Source organism: Leuciscus leuciscus, assembly GCF_965113295.1.
Source record: "Leuciscus leuciscus genome assembly, chromosome: 19".
NCBI classification, from domain to species: Eukaryota; Metazoa; Chordata; class Actinopteri; order Cypriniformes; family Leuciscidae; genus Leuciscus; species Leuciscus leuciscus.
Window position 1 is genome coordinate 13,904,006 of NC_138743.1, and position 18,336 is coordinate 13,922,341.

General features: G+C 40.3%; 2 protein-coding genes and 1 long non-coding RNA gene across 6 annotated transcripts in view; 1 reads left to right on the top strand and 2 right to left on the bottom strand.

The window, feature by feature from the left end:
- The window catches only part of ak9 (adenylate kinase 9), a 41,530-nt gene that overhangs the window by 18,243 nt on the left and 4,951 nt on the right, over positions 1–18,336 (bottom strand). The window contains exons 3-11 of the mRNA XM_082146954.1: positions 11,919–11,947; positions 11,577–11,705; positions 11,366–11,429; positions 11,227–11,279; positions 11,030–11,126; positions 10,815–10,927; positions 9,416–9,583; positions 401–523; positions 247–321 (exon numbers count right to left, since the gene is read on the bottom strand). Of these exons, the coding sequence (XP_082003080.1) occupies positions 247–321; positions 401–523; positions 9,416–9,583; positions 10,815–10,927; positions 11,030–11,126; positions 11,227–11,279; positions 11,366–11,429; positions 11,577–11,696 (813 nt within the window). The 5' untranslated portion in view covers positions 11,697–11,705; positions 11,919–11,947. The remainder of the gene's footprint in view (positions 1–246; positions 322–400; positions 524–9,415; positions 9,584–10,814; positions 10,928–11,029; positions 11,127–11,226; positions 11,280–11,365; positions 11,430–11,576; positions 11,706–11,918; positions 11,948–18,336) is intronic.
- Positions 7,624–7,876, bottom strand: LOC309481886. The gene is made up of 2 exons (XR_014200137.1): positions 7,718–7,876; positions 7,624–7,669 (listed from the first exon to the last, which is right to left on the bottom strand). It is a non-coding gene; the product is annotated as an uncharacterized lncRNA (long non-coding RNA).
- Positions 13,322–18,336, top strand: part of rock2b (rho-associated, coiled-coil containing protein kinase 2b) — a gene marked incomplete at its 3' end in the record, with an annotated part of 31,770 nt that continues 26,755 nt past the window's right edge. For 2 of the 4 annotated variants that reach the window (XM_082146958.1, XM_082146959.1), the window contains exons 1-2: positions 13,323–13,928; positions 17,241–17,322. In XM_082146958.1, coding sequence (XP_082003084.1) covers positions 13,830–13,928; positions 17,241–17,322 — 181 coding nt within the window. In that variant the 5' untranslated portion in view covers positions 13,323–13,829. Of the gene's footprint in view, positions 13,929–17,240; positions 17,323–18,336 lie in introns of all 4 variants that reach the window. The other 2 variants (XM_082146957.1, XM_082146960.1) reach the window with 2 other exon arrangements.

Sequence of the window (18,336 nt, forward strand, 5' to 3'; positions counted from 1 at the left end):
GCGCTTTAGATGCTCATGGTCTTTAAAGAAGGATGGATTCTGATTGGCTGTCAATGTTTTTATAATTCATCAGCTGGAAAAAAATTATTCCAACGATATTGTTGCCCTGTATTATTATCGTTATAGTGGTGGTGTGAACTACATTATTCTAATAGAATTATAGCAGTTATTAAAACCTTATAATTATCATAATAGTTATTATCCCTGGTGTGAGCTTGTGAACAGAGCTTGTTGGAGGGCACCCACCTCAAAGAGCTCCTCTGGATCCTTGTTTCCATCCAGCTCAAATAAATATGGGGGATTATGGTCTGCCATGTAATCCTAGACATCAAGCATAAGTATAACTGCTCTTTGTTTCAATAATAGTGTGTATTCAGGTGTGTGTAATAGGTGCCATTACCTCTAGAGGCCTGAGGATGGTGTCCTTATAGCGCATGATCCTGCTCTTGGCATTCTCTGGGTAATTCTCGATCACTCTTACTAGTTGTGTGATCATGTCTTTCTGTAGCTCTATCTCTTCCATCTTAAACACACATTTTTTAATTGCATTAAGCCATTTGTGCATTAGACTTTCAAAACTGGTCAATTCTGAATGCATCCATGAAACATGAAGTAGTAACTTTTGAAACAACTTACTGTAAATATAATTTAAACAGTGCTTTGGTAAAGTGTCTAGGAAATACATAACGGCAATAATAAACTGTATAAACTCAATTTCCACTATTGTTATTCCTGTCACTTTTGTCAGTGGTTCTCAATCAGGGGGCCGTAGCAAATTTACAAAAACAAAAAGGGCCGCCCGATAACTTAAAATTATAAATAAAATAATATTTAAATCTATTTAATGATTTATGATTATGTAATAAAATAATCTAACTTCATAAATGCTAAAAAATGAAAGGAAAATGTAATAAAAAACTGCAATGATATATTATATATTACTCAACAACTATTGTTTTTATTGCAGAACATAGAGTTCCCTTTCGTGGTCACTACGAGTTACGTCAGTGACGACGAATGGGGTTTCGCTTAGAAAGCCTATCACCTTCGAGTATGTAAAACGAGCCAATGGCAATGAAATGCCATGGGTCTGCGGAATTTGCATAACGTAACTCCGCCCCACCTCGTGGGTATATAAGGAAGTACACCGGCAACATGCAGATATGTTTTCGCTTTGGAGCCGAGAGCTTTTCTTCACTCCAATAAGCCAAAATCCTGAGTTTACTCTTTTCGCTCCTATCCTTCGAGACGAGCGACTCTCCGGTTGGTGTGACGGCGATCTCCAGCGAGTGCACATTGCCTGCTGATCTGTGCAGTGATCTGCCAGTAAGTGTGTTTCTCCCTGGTCGCTTCAACATCCGCAGAGTTTTCCTCTCACAAAAAGAGCTTGCACGCGGCACGTCTTTTTAAAGATGCCTCGCCCGTGCACTTCTGGTTGCGGTCGCAATGTATCCAATTCTGATGGGCACAATCGCTGCTTTGTGTGTTTGGGCATTGATCATGCTAAAGCAGCGCTTGTGGACCATCGCAACGCTACGGTCGAGACCCAGTGAACTCATTCGAGCGAGAGTCCCCTCATCCACACCCCGATCTACGGGCTGTACTTCGGCTGGTGGCCAGGGTGACCTGAGGGTGATGGTGTGGAACAAAACACAGTCGATTCGTCCGCGGTCCACACCCCCCTCTCCAGCATTGTTACCCGAGAGTGTTCCGATTGAGACCGCTGGTCCCTCTACGTGTCTCTTTCGGCGCTCCAGAAGAGGATGCAATGTCTATCGCAGCATCACAAGGTGGGCAGGAGTCCTCGGGAAGTGACGATTCGGCTGTGCTGCCACCTGTTCCAGCATTGCCCGAGTCAGATCCCGAGATGACGGCCATGCTTTCCCGGGCAGCCGGCGGCCATTGGGCTCGAGTGGTCCCCGCCACCCGACCCTGTGCGCTCGTCGTCCAACGACGAGCAGTACCCTAATGTGGTTAAAGAAAGAACTGGTTAAGGGGCTCCCAGGCTAAATTTTCAAAGACGTGGGATCCCTTTTTTGAATATGTTGGGAAGTTGACCTTCCCAGACAATCCTGAGTAAACATAGTGTCCCACGTTTTTTGCTGCAAATGACTGGGCAGTAGTCCTTGGACCGTCACTCACAGCTATTAGTTAATGTGTTTTTTTTCGTTTTTTTTTCTCATTGTTACTATGTTGTTTTTATATATATATATTTGTTGATTCTTGGTGTTTATGTTTTTGTATTTTTTGTATGTGAAGGGGAACTTTGTTTGTTCTTATTTCATGTTCAAAATTTAATAAAGAGATTGATAAAAAAAAAAAAAAAAAGAACTGGTTCCCCCAACCCTGAGCACACAGAGTTCTCGGACGATAGTGCGCGCCACCCACGGGTCCCGCCACTATCGTCCCCCTCTGTCACAGAGTTCTCGGATGACAGTATGCGCCGCCCACGGGCCACGCCCCTCTCATCCCCCTCTGTCGCCAGACCCCTGCCAGAGCACGCCCCCGTGGGACGCTGGTCCTCCCCTGGCCTCCTCTGGCAGGACACGGCTATGCCACCCACGCCTGGGCCGGTCATTCCGCCTCGCTGCACCACCGACGGTACGTCTGTGGTTCGAATGACCCCGCTGGCACAGTTTCTGGGAGCCTGGCTAGAGCTCTGGCTGGGTTGCGAGAACCATCAGGCTCGGCTACGCGATTCAGTTCGCGCGGTCTCCTCCCCGCTTCAGGGGAGTCAGCTTCACTATGGTTGGTGGCAATGCCCCTGTCATGAGAGCGGAGGTCGCCACCCTACTGGCGAAGGGTGCGATCGAGACTGTCCCTCCAGCCGAAATGAGGTCCGGCTTCTACAGCCCCTACTTCATTGTACCGAAAAAGTCTGGTGGGTTACGGCCAATCCTAGACCTGCGCGTCTTGAACCGCTCCCTTCACAGGCTGCCGTGCAAGATGCTCACGGCCAAACGCATCCTCCAGTGTGTGCGGCCGCAGGATTGGTTTGCAGCGATCGACCTGAAGGACGCCTACTTCCATGTCTCCATTTTACCCCGACACAGACCGTTTCTTCGGTTTGCTTTCGAGGGGCGGGCATACCACAGCCCCGTCTCCTCGCGTCTTCACGAAAGTCGTCGAAGCAGCCCTTGTTCCCCTCCGGGAACACGGGGTTCGCATCCTGAACTATCTCGACAACTGGCTGATCCTAGCTCACTCTCGAGACCAGGTTTGCGAACACAGGGACCTATTGCTCCGGCACCTAGCTCGTCTGGGCCTTCGGGTCAACTGGGAGAAGAGCAAACTCTGCCCCGTGCAGAGGATCTCTTTTCTCGGTATGGAGATCGACTCGGTCGCCATGTGTGCGCAGCTTATGAGCGAGCGCGCGCAGTTAGTGTTGCTTTCGTCAACGAAAATTATGACGAAATATTGTCGTCAACGAACCGTTATCACCTGACGAAAACGAAACGAGACGAGACGAGACGTAAATGCTGGTAATGTGACGATGACTAAAATACATGTATAATGCAATATCGTTGACGAATAAAAACGAGACTAAATGTGGTTTACAAAATAAAAACTATGCTAAAATGTCTCTTCATTTTCGTTGACCAAAACGAGACGAGACGAAATGTTATAACGTCACGACGAATGAGAGAGTTGTGCGTGCCCATAGCTTTGTCGGGTTTAAATTCTGGTTTGCGATCTGGTCACCCGATTATCAGCGAATTTAACAATATTACTCTAGTTATTCTATTAAAATGTCTCATTGATATATTTGACACATTCATAATCATTACTTTTGCCGGTTCTTTGTGACAGCTGTTATGTGCGTTATTGGCAGCGTCACCCGCGGTTACATGAACGCGTCACCGCATCAGCACCAGAACATGGAGATTTTATTTTAGAGAATAGTCGCACAACCTATTCGATATTCTATAATTAAATAAACTAATCGAATATCCAAAAATCGTGACTCATCCCTGCATGGAATCTCTTGTTTCTTTTCCCAAATCTTCACTCACGTCTCACCCATTTTCTAAAGGGATTATAAACGTTTCTTCATTGGCTCGCTTTTAATTAGGCCTATTATATTCGTATTCTTTACTGTGGTAAAGTAGAAAAACGCTGTAGGACAGATAGCCTACATTTGTACTTGTATGTCAAATTCTTTTTAACACAGTTTGTGCTTGTTATATATTAGACATAGGTCGCGTCAAGTTTAGTTGTAAAGCGCGTTTCACACGCGCGGGTGATTTTTAGTTTCACTTTCTCTGGCAGCGCAATCTCAAACATAGCCTAAATATCTCGCCCTTGTGGAGGATAAAATTCGCTCTTCAGACCAATTCACATCAAGTAGAAAACACGAAGATATCATGAAGAGATCGATGCTGCTCGTGTCCCACATCCCTCTCAGAGCGCAGAGTATAGGCTATATATCACGCGTCTTTGTGTGGAAATATAAAACGAGTTTATTTTTATTTTTTATTAACCCCCCAACCACCGCCGGTAGTTGGTCCATTACCGCGGTGGTAAAAAAAAAAAAAAAAAAACTGCCACGTAAAACCCCTAAATATACTAAATATAATAAGATAACCTTGTTTGAAATTCTATATTGACTGGGTTAAATAGAATTGCATTACTAAAAAGAGACTAAAATACAATTTTCATTGACTAAAACTAGACTTAAATGTCATCAGTTTTCGTCGACTAAAACTAGACTAAAATGTCATCAGTTTTCGTTGACTAAAACTAGACTAAAATGTCATCAGTTTTCGTCGACTAAAACTGGACTAGACTAAAAAGAGTATGAACGTGACTAAAACTAATAAAAACTAAAACGACAGCTTGACACAAAGACTAGACTAAAACTAAAATTAAAACAGGCCGCCAAAAACAACACTACGCGCAGTCACTGCTGACTTGCCTTCGTCAGTTCGAGGGCAAGAGTGCGGTTCCACTGAAACTATTTCAGAGGCTCCTGTGGCATCCGCAGCCGCAGTAACACCGCTCGGATTGCTTCATATGAGACCGCTTCAGCTTTGGCTTCGCGATCGAGTCCCGAGGTGGGCATGGCATCACGTCACGCTCCGAGTCCCAGTGACTCCGGCCTGCCGTCAGACCTTCACCCTCTGGACGAACCTCAGTTTTCTACGGGCCGGAGTGCCCTTAGAACGAGTTTCCCGGCATGTTGTTGTATCAACAGATGCCTCCACCACGGGCTGGGGCGCCATGTGCAATGGACATGCTGCCGCGGACTCCTGGACAGGACCCCAGCACCTTTGGCATGTCAATTGCCTCGAGTTGCTGCTTCCGTGCGTTGCTCAGGGGTCAGCACGTACTAGTCCGATCAGACAATACCGCGACAGTAGCGTACATCAACCATCAAGGTGGTCTACGTTTCCCGCCGTATGTCGCAACTCGCTCGCCACCTCCTCTTATGGAGTCAGAAGCATCTGAGGTCGCTTCGAGCCATTTATATTCCGGGAGACCTGAACCTTGCGGCCGACAAGCTGTCTCGGCTTCGGCCTCTCCCTGGAGAATGGAGACTCCATCCCCAGACGGTTCAGCTGATTTGGGATCAGTTCGGGGACGCACAGGTAGATCTGTTTGCCTCCCACGGCTCGTCCCATTGCGACCTGTTTTATTCCCTGACCGAGGGCACGCTCGGCACGGATGCACTGGCGCACAGCTGGTCGCGGGGCCTACGCAAGTATGCATTTCCCCCAGTGAGCCTTCTTGCGCAGACATTGCGCAAGATCAGGGAGGACGAGGAGCAGGTCATTTTGGTTGCCCCGTATTGGCACAACCGGACCTGGTTGCCAGAACTAGTACTCCTCGCGACAGCACCTCCCTGGCCAATCCCTCTGAGGAAGGACCTGCTTTCTCAGGGACGGGGCACCCTATGGCACCCTCGTCCCGATCTTTGGAACCTCCACGTGTGGCTCCTGGACGGGACGAGGCAGGTTTGACTACCCTACCACCAGCGGTCCGCTAGAGCATCGTCCACGAGATATGCCTATGCATTGAAGTGGAACCTCTTCGTCAACTGGTGTTCTTCTAAACATCAAGAACCCACGAAATGCCCGATCAGTGTCGTGCTTTCCTTCCTGCAAGAAGGGTTGGAGCGAAGGCTGTCTCCCTCCACCCTGAAAGTGTATGTTGCCGCCATTGCACACAATCACGATGCAGGTGATGGTAAGTCTCTGGGAAAGCACGACCTGATCATGAGGTTCCTAAGGCGAGCGAGGAGACTGAATCCTCCTCGTCCTCCCCTCGTGCCCTCTTGGGACCTCTCAGTGGTTTTAACTGCCCTGCAGAGTGCTCCCTTTGAGTCTCTGCAATCAGTGGAGCTTAACCCCCTGAGGTCGGCTATCACGCCGGCGCGATAGGCTCGCTTTTTTTCTTATCAGTGCAAGAGAGACTCAAAATACTCTGTTGACTTTGATCTTACAAACAAGTTTCATACATCAATCGATCCTGTTAAGTGTGCTTTTTTTTTTTGTGTATACTCACAATAAAAACAAAGTGTTGTGCTTTTTGCCAAATAAAGAAAAATAAACATGATGCGAGTTCTGCTTATTCTCTGTAAGTGTAGTCCATTCTGAAACGCGTCCGAAAATGAACTGTAACTCAGCGAATACTCAGTCAAACAGGCATACAGACACACAGGTATGAAGCTTGAATTCTCTTCTTTTAAATGAAGTAATTTTTATAAAAAACAAATATTCTCAGTTTATGTAATATGTATGAAAAGAGAGAGATGTCAGTCGTTCTCATCTCATCTCATTAAGTTTTAATGTGACCCCGCCCACGGAGAGCGCGCGCTATTCAAACGCAAATTATCTGAGGCGATACAAACCTGTGAAACGCCCACATCAGCTGGATAACACACACCGCGAGTTCATTTTCAGACTCGTGTACTTTACGACGCTGTGAGGAATAATACTATCTTAATAATAATCCTGGAAAATTTACCTCAGAAGTGCTGGAAGTTTCATTTCGAGGAGCGACGGATCCGGCTGAGGAATAGGTCAGTACAATATTTGCTTTGTTCTAATCGCAAGTGTCTGTACACGCAAAAAGACTGTTTAAATATGAATCGCGTTTCTGTGTGTGAATGAATGAACACACAGATGTGCGCTGTTGTGTAGCTACAGCTGGCAAAAATACTATTTAAATATGAATCGTGTTTTTGTGTGTGAATGAATGAACAGCTTTTACCAAACTCTAATTGCTATACAGAGATGTACGTATGATAAAATGTATACTTTAGTTTTTACAAAGAAAGATTAGACTGGAAATATTGTTAACATTTGAATTGTTGTTGTAATTGTATAACCTTTTTAATAAAATAGCAAAAATATATATATACAAGGATAGATGTAAACAAAATCTTAAAAGGTTAATATAAGCCTTCTCTTTAAATTATTTGTATTGTGCTTTATTAGTGACACATTTGGGTAGATAATATATTCCAAAACTTTCTGAAAATACAGTGAGAACAATTAACTGCACTATTACTAGAAATGTTTACCTTGGATATTATACAATTTGCAAGCACAATTTGTAAAAAAAAAACAACAACTGTGTTTCCAACTGTGAACCAATTATATATATATATATATATATATATATATTTTTTTGTCCTTGCATTCTTTCTTGTGGCTCAGTGACACACCTGAATGAAAGGCTAATTATGGGTGTGAACTTCTCAGGTGTGAACCACTCAATATTCATGATGGTGTTGGATCGTTTACGCCCACCCGCATATTGCCTTTCCAAACAAAAAGTGTCTTACAAAATTTAAATCAATGTATTGTTTTATGTGAATGATTAGGCAGGATGATTTTCTCATCATTTTGAAGAAAAAACTCTAGGCGACAAAATGCATTATTCAGAAGTCTTATGGACACATATTTAGTATGTGTTTTGTGGCCTTATTTCAGAAACTTTAATTTTTTTTTTTTTTTTACTTACTTACTTACACCTTTGCCATTAACATGTTTATAAGCAACTGAAAAAAGCACAAATGTCAGGGCATGTCAGAACATCTCAAGGACCCCAAAAACACCTTAGACCCCAGAGGGTTAAGTTCCTGTCAATTAAGACAGTGCTCCTGGTTGCATTGGCCTCCATCAAGAGGGTAGGGGACTTGCAGGCATTTTCGGTTGACGAAGCGTGCCTGGAATTCGGGCCGGCTAACTCTCATGTGATCCTGAGACCCCGGCCTGGATATGTGCCCAAGCCACCTTGCCACCCCTGGGGTTGAAATATTCCACCAGCGGCTGGACACCCCAGTGATACTCCATATGCAGCCCCTCCGGGTCATATGTGTATTCCAAGTCCCCCCCTCGGGCTGGGCATAATTGCATATTTCCACTGAGATATGCTTCCCAGTGTACCTTGGTATTCCTGTGTTAAGTAGGACTCCTTCGTCCGTGCTAGTCTCACGACAGGGAGCTCAGACTTGCGCAGGGCACTGGAAGACAGCCGAGGTGGCGTGATTAGACTGGGGACCCCATTCGTCGTCACTGATGTAACTCGTAGTGACCACAAAAGGGAACGTCTCTGTTACGTATATGTAACCCTCGTTCCCTGAGTAGGGAACGGAGACGTTACGTCTCCCTGCCACTTCCGCTGTACCGCTGGAATCGCCTGAGTTCAGTCTCGACTCCTCAGCGAAGAAACATATCTGCATGTTGCCGGCGTACTTCCTTATATACCCACGAGGTGGGGCGGAGTTACGCTATGCAAATTCCGCAGACCCATGGCATTTCATTGCCATTGACTCGTTTTATATACTCGAAGGTGATAGGCTTTCTAAGCGAAACCCCATTCGTCATCACTGACGTAACGTCTCCATTCCGTACTCAGGGAACGAGGGTTACATACGTGACCGAGACGTTCTTGAAACTTCTGGAATCACAACATTAATTGTGGTTGGTTATTTTAATGAATATACCAGTTTTTGTTAATAAACAATCTGAAATACTGGAAGAAATATTTTTGCCTATATGAGGGGCTAAACCCTAACCCTAACCCAAACCCTTCGAGTTAAACAGTTGAGAACCGCTGCTCTAAAGGTGCATCCCAGTTTACATACTTATGCACTATTCTATGCCATTTTTAGCATTTAAATAGTGTGAGTAGTGTGCTCACCCTGAAAATTCCAAAAAGAAAAAGTGAATTTCAAATACCTGGAAGCACCTAATTAACCAAAAAGAAGTAAAAAAACATGGAATGTTGGACACTTCAAGCACTGCTGTGCATGACTTCATGCACTTCATCCACAACTGTCACATCTTTCCTTATGCAGACTCCATCAGACTCCGAAGTTGAATGACAAAATAACCATATAAAATCCATACACTATGGTAAGTGCATAGTGTACAGTACATAATTTAGGACACTGCTTAAGTATTACCTCTTCCTCCAGATCGTCTGTTTCTTCCTCTTCCTCATCTTCTATGCTGCTGCTTTTTATGACTGACTGTTTCTTCACAGGGTCCCACTTCTCCTTCTGGAACACACGGCCTGTCTCCGGATGTTGACGCTCACCTGATAGCCTGTGGATCAGGTCTCTGTCTGCACACTGCACACAGACATTCAATGTCAATCACTTCACATTTATGTGTTTATACAGACAGGGCCGGCCCGAGGCATAAGCGAACTAAGCGGCTGCTTGGGGCCCCCTCGCCACCAGGGGGCCCCCAATCGGGGTTTTTTTTTTTTTTACATATTAATTAACTTAAACAAGTGACATATATGAATGAAAGGATTAATAATTCAAGACAAGAAAATTCTGATTTCATGATCAATATACCTGCCTACAACTGCTGCTGTGTCTGCCAGTGTTTGAGTCATGCGCATAACCTCGCGTGCATAGACAATTTGTGCGCAAAGTCACGGTAATGTTAAGCCATGTCACAAAAATTTTATTTGATCAATGATTTATCCTTTAAATGTAATGATATTCAGAACAGAACAAGAATTAAAAAAAAAAACTATAAACAAGCCAAAACAAAAAATTTTTAAGCGAAAGTGAAAGTAAGCGGCGTTGTGCTCACGTATCTCTCTCATTAGAATCAAAATGTTTCAACATTCGCGATGGATTTGGATGGTAAACTATTCTTTATCATAGGCTTTGTACTTCACTCACGTTCCAATATCGACGGAAAAAATCATCCTCTTCACACGCGCAAAAATGTGCTTGGAAACATCACAGTGGAAGATTACAAAGCTGGAATATGCTGTGTGTGTGTGTGTGTGTGTGTGTGTGTGTGTGTGAGTCGCGGGCGTGATCGAACAGTGGAAACATACTCCGTCATGTTTCATACAAGACATCATTCAAACTGCAAAGTGTTGCAAAACGTTGGAGGATATTTGGCAAATAATTTTTTTTATATGTTTTGTGACAGTTTGTTTTCAGAAGTTTCCAAGAGTTAGTAAAAGAGTAAAGAAAAAGTTAAAACTTTAAGTATCTATTTTTTATTAAGTATTTATTTTGTATTAATACATAACCTCATTGTATTAATTTATAATGTAACATTATAGCGTGACATTGTGTCAATAATCGCCAAGCACAGGTGACTCTGCGTGGTGGGAGGGGGCCCCCAAATCAAATTCTGCTTAGGGCCCCCAAAAGGCTCGGGCCGGCACTGTATACAGAAGTGAATATAACCACACAATGTCAGCATTGCAAAAACATGGCAAAACAGCACATCAAAAACAATATAATTAAATTGTATGTCTGCTAATGTATGAAATATAGTGTTTATCTTAAAATTCAGATTAGTATAGATAGTATTAAGATTATGAAAAACCTTGATGTTGATGATGAAGTCTGGTGGCATTCCGAGGCTTTTAATCAGGTCTATTTGCTCCTGTATCTTTAGGTAATCCTCTGAAATTGATGGCAAACAGGCCAGGACATAACCTGCTCAACCATCATTCAAACAAGTCATTACAAATATATATTAACAGATTTTAAAACAATTATTTATTAAATTATGTTATTTTAGTTGTTTCATATCCTTACCGTAGTGTTCTACATCAGGCGACTTTAGCCGGTCAACAATTACCTGGACCATCATCTCTTCTGGAACAGCTTTCCCTTCAGCCAGAATCTTAAAGAGCTGAAACACATTGTTTTTTTGACACCGCTAGAATTGTTTGCAGGGAATCAACTATTTCTAGTATGATCAAAATAAATGAATAAACAATAGTGATACACACCTGGACACCTTGTTCAGTTTCATTATTGATGTGGCTGTTGAGAAGATCTGTATCTAAAAGGGTGAAGAAATACAAATATTCAGAAAGTTCATTTGTAGTAATGGCATGGAGGAATTAAATGAGGCACTTGATCATTTACCATCAATGAGGATACCATTCCAAGTCTTGGCTAATTTTCTGGCTAGAGTAGATTTGCCAACACCCTGAAAATTAAAATTAAAATCACACAATGTAACACAAAACATTTAAATGAAATACTGTTATATCATATGTTTAAACACTGTTATTTGTTTTGACTGAGAAATATTTACTTTCATGATTGAGAAATAATTATGCATTTGAAAACTCACTGGTTTTCCAATGATGATAAAACATGTTGGCTTAGAGAGTAGAATCTCTCTCTCTGCTTCATCCTCGATGAGTTTATCCACTAACGGGTAGTTAGACGCATTCGAGACAGTGGATGACATGGTATGTTACTGTAAAGCAGAAATACAGAACTATAATTTTGTTTCAGTTTGGTCAAACTATCAACTTCAGTATCAAATCATCGTTAATTATCATCCGACATTTAGATTTTATGTTTTGAGCATCAATTAAAAATTTCAATAAACATTCGTGCTTCTGTAATCATATATGCTTCGATACGTTTAATAATCATCATATTCTATTTGTTCAATGATTTTACTCACTTTATAATGTAGCTCCTTCTCTGCCCGCACTTCATGTGTTAAACGGTGTCATGACAACCAGCCCAAAACAAAACAGAGAAACGAGATTTTACGAGATTTTTATTTAAGTGGACGTGGGCTTACCAAGAACTGTACAATTTCTCCAGAAATTATATGATGACTGATACGTGTTTTAACAATAAATTTGCCAGTAGCGTTTTCATATTTGCTTAAATATGAACTCATTCAATATGACCACCAGATGCCAGTGTTGAGCGTTCGCGGCTCCCCCACCCGCAATTACCAAAACTTTACTACAATGCAGATCATTGTAAAACAGATTTTAGTAGCAGTAAAAAATAAAGATTCCTTTAGCTGATTTAGGTCAGTTAATGCTTGATTATGGCAGTGCTCTCTAGTCTAGTCCATAGAATATAATTAAGCTAGCTAAACCCTGGGGACACTTTTTCTGAGACAGGCTACAACAATCTACTTCCTCATTCCATCCTCACATTAAGACTCTGTGCCAGAGGTGGGTGTTCCCAGAAGAATATCATCTACCTATCATATTCAGTCATAATTAATTATTTACATGAACAAAACCAGATACATTTGACCACATATGTAGGTTACTATATAGACCTAGATAGTTACATGCATGACAAAATTACCCTTCAGTCTCAGACTCAGACTGATTTTGAATCTGAGTCTTTTTTTCTTTATCAGAATAAACAACGGCTGTTGGCTGATAAAAGACATCATGTGTCTATGATCTTCTGCTGTGTCAGTCCGTGTCAGCTGTTTTCCATTGACACAACACGATAATGAATGTGTCCAGTCCTCGTAGACATAGCATTAATAGGGCTAATACAGAGAGTAACAAGTTAATAAAATATTAGCAAACATGTCAATAGGGGCCCGCATGGGTTTTAATATGTGTGTCATACACAGATTTTATTTAGGGCGGCCTCAGCTACTTTCACTCATGGTTTTAACAGTCATGAGTGAGAAATGATTGAGAATGGATTCAGTTTAAGGCTATTTGACATCAGTGGATGACATTTTATATGGTTAAAACAATGCCTCTAAAAACGAATTAGATAGGGTAAATAGTTTCCCTTAATATAATAGTTAACAAAGAGGATTACTTAAAAAAAAAAAAACATTAAAAAAAGAAGATTTAAATAGCCCATGATGGGTCACTGCTGTTTTGACATATCGCTACACATAATTTCAGTGCTGAAATACACCACAGTACATTTACGAAACGCACATGAAAGACGTCTCTAATATAAGCTCACTTTTACGCATGGTGTCAAAAATACATGTAACCGTCTAAATATATCTAGTGTAGTATATCGGGTCGTATTTAGAGAGTGACGTTTGGCTGGTAAAAGCGATGGCTGAGATAAGATCCAAAAGAATTCCAGTGACCGCAGGGGAGGGACACGCGCTGCGACAAAGAAAAACGCCATTCAGATTTACATAGGCTACATGTTCTCATTACTCCCCTCTGCTTAATCTACTACTACTACTACTACTAATAATAGAGTCAGGAATATATAGTGTGTGATTTTAAACCATATACTGCAAAAAACACGGACCGTAGACGGAAGGGTTTTCCCCATGAACCGGAGCGGGAGAAACACTTTGCTTCCTGAACGCTTGGGTCTAACCTTTGATTTCATATGCTGGCAGTAGCACGCGGAACGCCACTGTCATTTAGGATCCTAGGAAAGGACACACGACAACTGTTTTCAGTATATTTATGCAATGTATGAAGTCGTTGGCTAAAGAACTCATTCATCCAGAACCGGTGAGCTTTTATAAAGCGTCGCGTTGAGGTACGGCAGGTACTGACAAGTTTGATTCGGGCGTTTGAAGTCCGCAATCTGATGTCTACCGGGACCTTCATTACACCGAACTGCCGCAATGTCGACCGGAGCAGGAAAGAGACTAGAAACTCGGGTGAGAAAATTGGAGTCAATCATCAAGGACCAACGATCAGCTTTGAATTTGGAGAGTTTGCTGGTAAGGTTATAGAATAATGGGATGCTATACAAAAGCAAAAGTTTTTTTTGTACACATTGTAACTGCCATATCTACATAGGGCATGGGAGATTTTGCTGTTCTGTGGAAGTGTCATGACATTGCGTTTACAAACTGTGATATCTTAATTTGGTCATATTCTGATTCTACAAACACATTTTGATTGCCATAACATATAGCCTACTGTTGTTTATAAAAACAAACAAACAAACAAACAAACAAAAAGAACAAACGAGACTGCTGCTGACATTTGGATCATGTAAACACCTTATTTAGAATAATTATTCACAGGCCGTAGTGTATCCAGGCCCCAGTGCAGGTTGTTGAAATCACGTCCCGGGTCCCCCCTCGGCTGAAATCGTGGGCCCCCCGAAAGCAGGGAATCATCACCACCTTTCTCCTGACTGAGTATAATATCCGCCCAAAACAAAAGTAATTCTGGATAATATTAGGTAAATACAGTAAAAAAATTAAAAAAACTGCTTTTTAAGAAAAACACTTTTGCAGTGAGAAGGAAAGTGTTTTTTTTTTATTTTTGTTTTTTATTAGAATTTGACAAACATTATAAACATCTTGGCCTACATTTTTCTCATGACATTTTTGTCAATAATAATGAGTTGATTCAACTCAATCCAAAATGACTAAAATGTACAGTAATAGCAAGAGCTGGTATCTCCAGTATTTCTAGAATGCAATTGCATGTTTGTTCAGAATATGATGATTACACGTGTACATGAATTTTGAAAAGAGCTGTGGGGCAGAATCTTAATTTTAGAATAAAGACTTTACTAGAATATCAAGCTTAATTTTAATATTACATTTTTGGTATTTAAATTATAAAAGTTTACTTGTATTTTGTTCATTATTACAAAATATTACAAAACAATGTTAATATAATATAATCTATAATATACCACCCAGCAAGATATTGAAGAGACCGGAAAGCTCTTCATACACATATAGGTTGTACAACACTAAACAAAAGTGCACTACATGTTGAGGGTGTAAACAAATAAGTGGATGTTTGTCCCAGAGGATTGTGGTAATGTTCCTGTGTCTTATCTCTGATCAGTATGTTATCAACACGACCACAGTAATGTTGCTGTCTTTTGACGATAATATTTTCTCCAAATACAGCAGCTAAAGTATCAGGCTTCACTTTTTTTCAATTATACACACATATCATTAGAGAGCAGGAAGAAACTTTACGAAGTGTGAAGACACCATGCATGTGTAATCAATGACTGGGTTAGGGTGAAATGTGAGGACTTGTCGAGCAAGCTTTAGGTGAGAATGACTAGAATGTGTGCTCCTATTGTCAATTTCCATCAAAGAGTGAATTCTCTCACCTTTTACCCAGCATTCTCCTCTGCAGAAGAAAACCCTCATTCCAGACAAGCACTGCATTTTTTAGCAAGACTGAAAGTTGGCGCACCCTGCTTTCACTGGATGATTCCTTACAGTGCAGCACTATCAAAATCTTACAGTGCATTTATTACAAGGAAGCTGTCTTAATAAGCCCCCTGTTTTTGGACACTTCATCTCACTGAAGCACATTTGTTCAATGCCATCAGAACCTAAAACCTTCTGTATCAGCCAGTGTGCGTGCAAACTAATTAAAATTATTAATTAAAATAAACTTGGCGCTTACATATTCATGCATACATATTTAAACACACACAAACCCTTATAAATCTCTGGTTAGGTAGCGTTCTATGCTTAACTGTTTTATTAATGGAAAATGATAGCTATCTTTGAACAAGCACTGGAGGTGATTGGGTGTATTTTTGGTGTGTGTGTGTGCATCATTCTCTGGCCATAGGAGGCCCAGGGAAAGACCTAACTAAATCCCAGATGGTTTGTTCTACAGCAGGTTTACTTAAATACATCCACTCACCACCTCATCTGCTTGTTATATCATATCTGCCATCCCATGCCCTTCCAAGTCATGGTTGTCAGACAAAGCAGCTCCATTTTAGTTTTGTGATGTCATTGTCAATATCACTAACTCATTCTGACGCTGAAGTCATTTAACACTGTGTTCTAGTTTCATTGTAATATTTGTGATGCAACTGAACTATGGGCACTTTTTTTTAATAATGACTAATGATCTAAATTGGATACAGACTCATTGTCCTGCTGTGTTGCTACCAGGGGAAATGTCATACAGGAAGCTGAGGTCACATCCTTCAATTGAGGAGAGAGATAGCTGGCTCCAGCTTCCTTTGAGTATGTGTTTGCACTTTTGAACACTATTGGGGACTGACTCGTGGAACAGGGAAAACAGGATTCTGTCATTGTTAATTGTGCATGTGTGTGTTTTTGGTTTGTATGTGAGTGTGCTGATTTTTGTTACGGAAGCAGAATTTATGTAATACATAATTAATGAAATAATGTTTTCAAGGTATATAACGTACACTACCGTTCAAAGGTTTGGGGTCGGTAAGATTTTTTAATGTTTTTGGAAAAAGCCTCTTGCGCTTACCGAGGCAGCAATAATAATTAATGAATAATTAATATATAATTAATATAAATATTTAATTATATGAAATTAAATAATAAATGTCTTTACTCTCACTTTTGATCAATTTAATGTATCCTAGCTAAATAAAAGCATTAATTTCTTTTTAAAAATAAAGTCTTACTGACCCCAGACTTTGAAAGCTTGTGTACATGGTGAACGAATGTAAGATGTGGTGATATAGCGCAGTTCCGTCGACTGGCCTGAAACTCTCTCACATTAGCCCCGTGCGATTGAACTGTTCTTTCTGTTGAGCCCTGGATTAGCTGTTTTTCTTTTTCCAGCTGCAGCAATACACCCTTATTAACCTTTTATGTTGGGCCAACTTGTTTATGATGTTGGCTCGAGCAAATGGAAGTGTTTGGGTGGGGAATGTTTGGGGGATGGTGGTTTGTGTGTGTCTTTGTATTTTTAGCTCTGCAGTGTCATTTTGTGTGTTTGGAGGGATATGTAAGGTCATTTCCAGGATCATTCAGTATATCATTCACATCATCCATTTCCTAAAGTAATTTATAAGAATAATAGTTACTTAATTCTAACTGTAAAGGTGGCTATACAGCCCTAACATTTTTGGATTTGGATCCAAAGATAAATGACACAACAGTACTGTCTGTCAGAGTGAGCTTAGTAGTTTTATGAACTCCCTCAAATAGTGTATTTTTAGCTGTGTGAATAAAGAGGAAAGCCCATAGTAGCAACAGAAATTGGTGTGTATATGAGTTAAATAAGACCTATATATCTTAAGTGTGTTTTTTTTGTCTTCTCTTCTGCAGGATTCAATAACTGCTCTGGCCCTTGATCTGAACCATCCCGCACTGAGAAAGAACAAAAACATAGATGCCTTCTTAAACAGATGTAAGTCTCTTTAGAACAAATGCAAGTCTCTTTAATTATTACTTTATTTATATATATATATATATATATATATATATATATATATATATATATAAAAAAAACTTATTATTTAATATTTTTTCTGGCATATTATTTTTATAGATCAGCCTGTGTATCTATATATATTGGTATAGCAATACATGGAAATGTCAATACATATCCAAACGCTACTGACAGTCTTGTCAACACGCAATAGATGCCTTTCATTTACGTTTAGTTATTTAGAGTAAATATTGTATAAAATTAGTTCTTTAATTGTTTTTTAGTTCACTCAATTTCAGAAAGCAATATGCATCATTATTACAGTGTGTGTGTATGTATCTATATCTGTATCATATATATATGAAGACTTCAGATGCAAAAGCCTCTAAGTGCCATCTGAAATTTTCTTCTAGAATTATCATTTTTATCAAGCTTGTATGTTTATGTTCAGTTATTTCACTTTAATGGCAATGAAAATTACCTATTAATTGTCATAAAAGTGAAATTACTGAACCTAAATATATTTCATCAAATTTCAGATGGCACTTAGAGGCTTTTGCATCTGAAGTCTTCATATATATACATTTTTATATATATATATATATATATATATGTACAGTACATATAAAATAGCATATATTAATATGTATAGTGTATATATATTATATAAATAATATATTAACTTTTATCAGCCTTCGGCCACTGTGCTTTCTACCATTTAAAAAACATATATTAGTATGTATAGTGTATATATATTATATAAATAATATATTAACTTTTATCAGCCTTCGGCCACTGTGCTTTCTACCATTTAAAAAACAATCTATTAAATTCACTAGTCAAGCAGAATCAGACACTATAATTTTATCAAGGGGCATCATTTGACCCCTAAGAAATTGTTTTCTCAATGCCTAAAAGTGTATTATAAAATTATATTATGATATGATAAAACTATCAGGAATGTTTGGAAATAATTATTTTAATCAAATATTT